This window comes from Blennius ocellaris (genome assembly GCF_963422515.1).
Source record: "Blennius ocellaris genome assembly, contig: SCAFFOLD_61, whole genome shotgun sequence".
Classification (NCBI taxonomy): domain Eukaryota; kingdom Metazoa; phylum Chordata; class Actinopteri; order Blenniiformes; family Blenniidae; genus Blennius; species Blennius ocellaris.
In genome coordinates this window covers 92,332-97,331 of record NW_027662143.1, presented here as the reverse complement: position 1 = coordinate 97,331, position 5,000 = coordinate 92,332, and the positions used below count along the sequence as shown (strand labels likewise).

Sequence of the window (5,000 nt, the reverse complement as noted above, 5' to 3'; positions counted from 1 at the left end):
AACACGTTCGGTTGTGGAACGAGTGACGGTGATGGGACTGACGGAGACACGACGACGGGGACGTCTCACTTTCAAGGATCATTGTCGTGGCGACGTCTGTGTTGCAGATGAGAACGATGACCGATGAGACGGAACAGAGACCGTGCGACGAGGACCTGGGTTCGGACGAGGAGGCCGATGTGGAGTCCTTCCTGGAGGACAACAGCAGCGAGCTGATGGACCGGCTGAAGGAGCTGGAGGTGAGACAAACTGTCAGAGGACAAACCTTCTCCGGAGGCAGAGGACCTGGTGGACCCGGTGGACCCGGTGGACCCGGTGGACCCGGTGGACCCGGTGGAACCGGTGGTGGAGGATTCTCATGCTTGTGCAACGTCTAACTTGTCGTGTTTGTCGGCAGGCGGAGAACTCGGCTCTGCTGTTGGCCAACGAGAACCAGAGGGAGGCTTACGAGAGATGTTTGGACGAGGTGAGTTGGCGGTGAAGACGATCGTCCCGACGAGCTCTGAGGACGTCGTCTCCGTTCTCACTGTGTCCTCGTGTCCCCAGGTGGCCAATCACGTGGTCCAAGCTCTGCTCAACCAGAAGGTACCAGGAGGTCACGTCTGGAGGCTTCGCTTCAACGGCCGCATCATGACCTTCTGGTGTGTGTGTGTGTGTGTGTGTGTGTGTGTGTGTGTGTGTGTGTGTGTGTGTGTGTGTGTGTGTGTGTGTGTGTGTGTGTGTGTGTGTGTGTGTGTGTGTAGGACCTGAGGGAGGAGTGCATCAAGCTGAAGATGTTGGTTTTCGACCTGGAGCGGCAGAACCGAGCGCTTTGCGAGCTTTTCCAGCAGAAGCTGCCGAGCACCGCCCACTACCAGGTACCTGCACCACCCTGAGGCTCACCTGAGGCTCACCTGAGGCTCACCTGAGGCTCACCTGAGGCTCAACAGCTCCCCCTGTGGCCACTGGAGGGTGTTTTACTGTGTTCATGAAAGGAGAAGAGGACATGACAGATGGACATAATTGTTTCTCCAATGTTCTGTTACATGACAAAATTCTAATTATACAAATCAGAACCATTCAATATGTTGAGAGACGGTGAGAGACAGTGAGACACTGTGAGAGACTGTGAGAGACGGTGAGACACTGTGAGAGACGGTGAGAGACGGTGAGAGACGGTGAGAGACAGTGAGAGACGGTGAGAGACAGTGAGAGACAGTGAGACACTGTGAGAGACGGTGAGAGACGGTGAGAGACGGTGAGAGACAGTGAGAGACGGTGAGAGACGGTGAGAGACAGTGAGAGACGGTGAGAGACAGTGAGAGACAGTGAGAGACGGTGAGAGACGGTGAGAGACGGTGAGAGACAGTGAGAGACAATGAGAGACAATGAGAGACGGTGAGAGACAGTGAGAGACGGTGAGAGACGGTGAGACACTGTGAGAGATGGTGAGAGATGGTGAGAGACAGTGAGAGACAGTGAGACACTGTGAGAGATGGTGAGAGATGGTGAGAGACGGTGAGAGACGGTGAGACACTGTGAGAGATGGTGAGAGACGGTGAGAGACGGTGAGAGACAGTGAGACACTGTGAGAGATGGTGAGAGACGGTGAGAGACGGTGAGAGACGGTGAGAGATGGTGAGAGACAGTGAGAGACGGTGAGAGATGGTGAGAGACAGTGAGACACTGTGAGAGATGGTGAGAGATGGTGAGAGACGGTGAGAGACAGTGAGAGACAATGAGAGACAATGAGAGACAATGAGAGATGGTGAGAGACAGTGAGAGACGGTGAGAGACGGTGAGAGACTGTGAGAGACGATGAGAGACGGTGAGAGACAGTGAGAGACGGTGAGAGACAATGAGAGACTGTGAGCCCTCGTCGTCTGTCCCACAGCCTGCAGGGTGTCCCCGTCCTAACCTCCCGGTGAATGTCCCCTACAGGTCCAGGCTGGACCCCACCCAGACTACAACGCACCGCTGCACAATGACTCGGCCAAACCGGCGGAACCGGCACCGACTGAAGCACAAGCCAAGGTGAGGAGGACCAGAACCAACCAGGTCAACCCACATCAAGTGAACCAGGAACCTGGTTCTCCTGAACCAGGAACCTGGTTCTCCTGAACCAGATGTTTCTGGCCTGTGGTCCACACGAGGCGGTTTCTGAAGCGTGAAGACAGGTTGTTTTGAAGACGGGTCCCAGAGTGGGGAGATTCTGGTGGTGTGGATGGACCCCTGGAGTGAGACTGAGGGGTTTGAGGACACCACAGTCCCTCACCTGGGCGAGACGTCAGAGCTCCACTGACGTCTAGTTGACTTTCAGCTATTGTCCTTTTATAAAAAACCGCCGGCCTCTAATCGGCCTCCCGCTGCGTCAGTCAGAGGTCTTGACGTTCTGAATTGTTTGTCTCTACTGACGCTAATCTTTTCTGCCCGAAGGGAAATGGCTACCGCACGCCGCACGCCTCCCCCGGCCCCCGCGGCCCCGTCGCCTCGATGGAGGCCCTGTCCCCCTTCTTCAAGAAGAAAGCACACATCCTGGAGGTCCTGCGCAAGATGGAGGAGACGGACCCCCTGAAGTTCCACCCGTCCACCACAAGCCTGTCCTTCTGCGACTACAGCCAGGTCCTCATGTCCACCGAGGCCGTCCTCGCCACCACCGACGCCCTCCCGCTCCACATCAAGCCTCAGCACACACACTGCCACTGCTCCCACGCCGACGCCCCCCCCCATCAGCACGACAACGGTGACGAGGCGGCAAAGTGCGAGGGGAGCAACTGCTGCTGCCTGCACTGCAGGAGGAGCGGCGACGCCCCCCCGAAACCGTGCAGCCACACCTGCAGTCCCTCCAAGGCTCCTGCTGCCACCCAGAGCCATGTGGTTCCTTCGGCCGCTGCCGGCGAATGTCACGGTAAGGCCCGACCGCTACCGCCGGCGCCCAAAAAGAAATGTACCAAGAGTGAAGGCCCCCAGCAGCCCGCAAGCCCCGCCGGCCCCCCGTCACAGGGAGCCCATCGGGGCCCGGAGGGAATCACGCTGGAGCAGGGAATCCCAGACGGCTGTGCAACGGCGAGTGCCTCTGGAGAGCTAACTGCTTTCTGTGCCGCCGCCCACCCCGCCGAGGACACCGCGCAGACCCCCCACTGTGACGTGAGCAGCAGCGCTCACAACGGCCTGGCGTCCGTCAACGCCGCCGCGCCCGACGACTCGCCGGCCGTCCCCGAGCAGGAAGCCGTGGATCAGAGCGCCTCCAGCGTGAGAGCCGGCGCCTCCGTCAGCCCCAGTCCCTCCTGCCTCAGCGACGTCAAGGCCGCCGCCATCAACTCGCCGTCCAAGCTGCTCAAGTTCCTGAAGATCCCCTCGATAGGGGACAAATCTCAAGCGTCCAACTCCACCGTCCGCCTCAGCCCCCAGCTCACCCGCAACTCCAGGATCCCCTGTCGCACCAACAACTACGAGGTGTACCACTCGCCGGTTCCTACCCGCAGGGCCACCACCACGGAGCGGTGCAGGAACCCCCCACCGCCACCGGCCAGGTCTGAGTCTTACCCCACCGCACACTCTGCACCAACCTCGCCTCCTCAGCCTGAAGACGCTTGCTCCCCACCTGCCAAGGAAATAAGCTACAGTAACCTCTCTGCTCCAAAGAACAGTATTGGCTTGAAGATGGGGGGTCCCCCCTTTACGTCCTCCTCCTCAACCAAAGCCTCTCAGAAGGTTCCTCACTATGAAAACATCTGTGAAATGTCTGCACACAGCCGAGAGGCGGAAACAACCCAGGGGCCGGAAAAGAGGACCACCCTTCCGTCCCAGACGAAGGCGAATGGCGGTGAGAGGAAGCTCGTGAAGTCGCTGCCGGAAAGTGTCCTGAATCCAGCTCTTCAGCGAAAGCAGTCGTCTTCGTCAACGTCGGAATCCACGTCGGACGACGAGGGGGACTCGGAGAGCCCCGTGTGGGTCAATCATCACAGCCTGCCCCACTCCTCCGCCCAGGGCAAGGCCCAGGGCAAGGCCCAGAGCAGAACCCACTACTCACGACCCAGAGAGAAGCAGGACGCCGACATCCGAGAGGCGGTCGTGTCAAGTTCAGAGGCCGCCCAGTCGCCTCCGCCGCCGCCGCCGCCGCCGCCGCCGCCTCCAACCAAGAGGAACGAGTTCTCGTCCATCCCCAAGAGGCCGGCCGGCAGCACGGCCAGGGGCCCGGTGGACTCCAGTCATCACGCGTTTAAAGACAGGCTGGCAGCGCTGGGAAAACTCAGGAGCTCCGAGGATTTACGAGTTGGCGTCAGGCCGGCGGACACGGCCAGCGAGAGCACATACCTGGAGGAGAGGAGCAAGGCGGCAGAAGGGTCGCTGGAGATCCACAGAGAGGAGCACAGACAGGATAGCAAACCTAAAAGTAGCATCGGCGGGTTGAAGTATCCCGGGTCGTCCCAGCTATACGAGCAGGCGGTGAAGTCTCAGTCTTTTGCGGTCAAACAAGAACTCTGTGTGAAACCAGAGGGTTCCAAAAACAAAATGGGTCTTCCGTCTCCCATCGCCGACGCTCCCCAGGTCCTACGCAACAACACCAAGTGTCCCGGCTCTCTGAACCTGGCCTATAGTGCTAAACCCGGAATAGCCCCTCACGGCGGCAACAGTCCCAACAAGATCCCCCCAAAGTCTCCGTCCAAGCCTTGTCAGGGGCCGTCGGTCAACAGAGGGGGCAAGCCTTCAGAGGCCCCGCGGTACTTGTCCAGATCAGAAGAAAGGACCAAGATCAGTGGCAAAGGTAAGAAGAACCCGATGTATGGAGACAGCCTCCCCCCGCCGCCTCCCAGACCGCCGACCACGGAGGAGGAGACGCCCCCGCAGCCCGTCCCCAGCCCCCAGTCCGCCATCGAGCAGAAAGTGATGAAGGGTATTGAGGAGAACATGCTGAAGCTCCAGGAGCAGGACCGGGGGGGCCAAGGGGTGGAGGTCAAGCAGAAGGCGTCCAACGGGATCGCCAACTGGTTCGGCCTGAAGAAGAGCAAACTGCCCGC

General features: G+C 59.5%; 1 protein-coding gene across 1 annotated transcript in view; it reads left to right on the top strand.

The window, feature by feature from the left end:
• The window catches only part of nckap5l (NCK-associated protein 5-like), a 20,986-nt gene that overhangs the window by 8,307 nt on the left and 7,679 nt on the right, over positions 1 to 5,000 (top strand). Inside the window, exons 3-8 of the mRNA XM_080521660.1 lie at positions 108 to 239; positions 398 to 466; positions 547 to 585; positions 744 to 857; positions 1,921 to 2,013; positions 2,416 to 4,994. Of these exons, the coding sequence (XP_080377786.1) occupies positions 108 to 239; positions 398 to 466; positions 547 to 585; positions 744 to 857; positions 1,921 to 2,013; positions 2,416 to 4,994 (3,026 nt within the window). The remainder of the gene's footprint in view (positions 1 to 107; positions 240 to 397; positions 467 to 546; positions 586 to 743; positions 858 to 1,920; positions 2,014 to 2,415; positions 4,995 to 5,000) is intronic.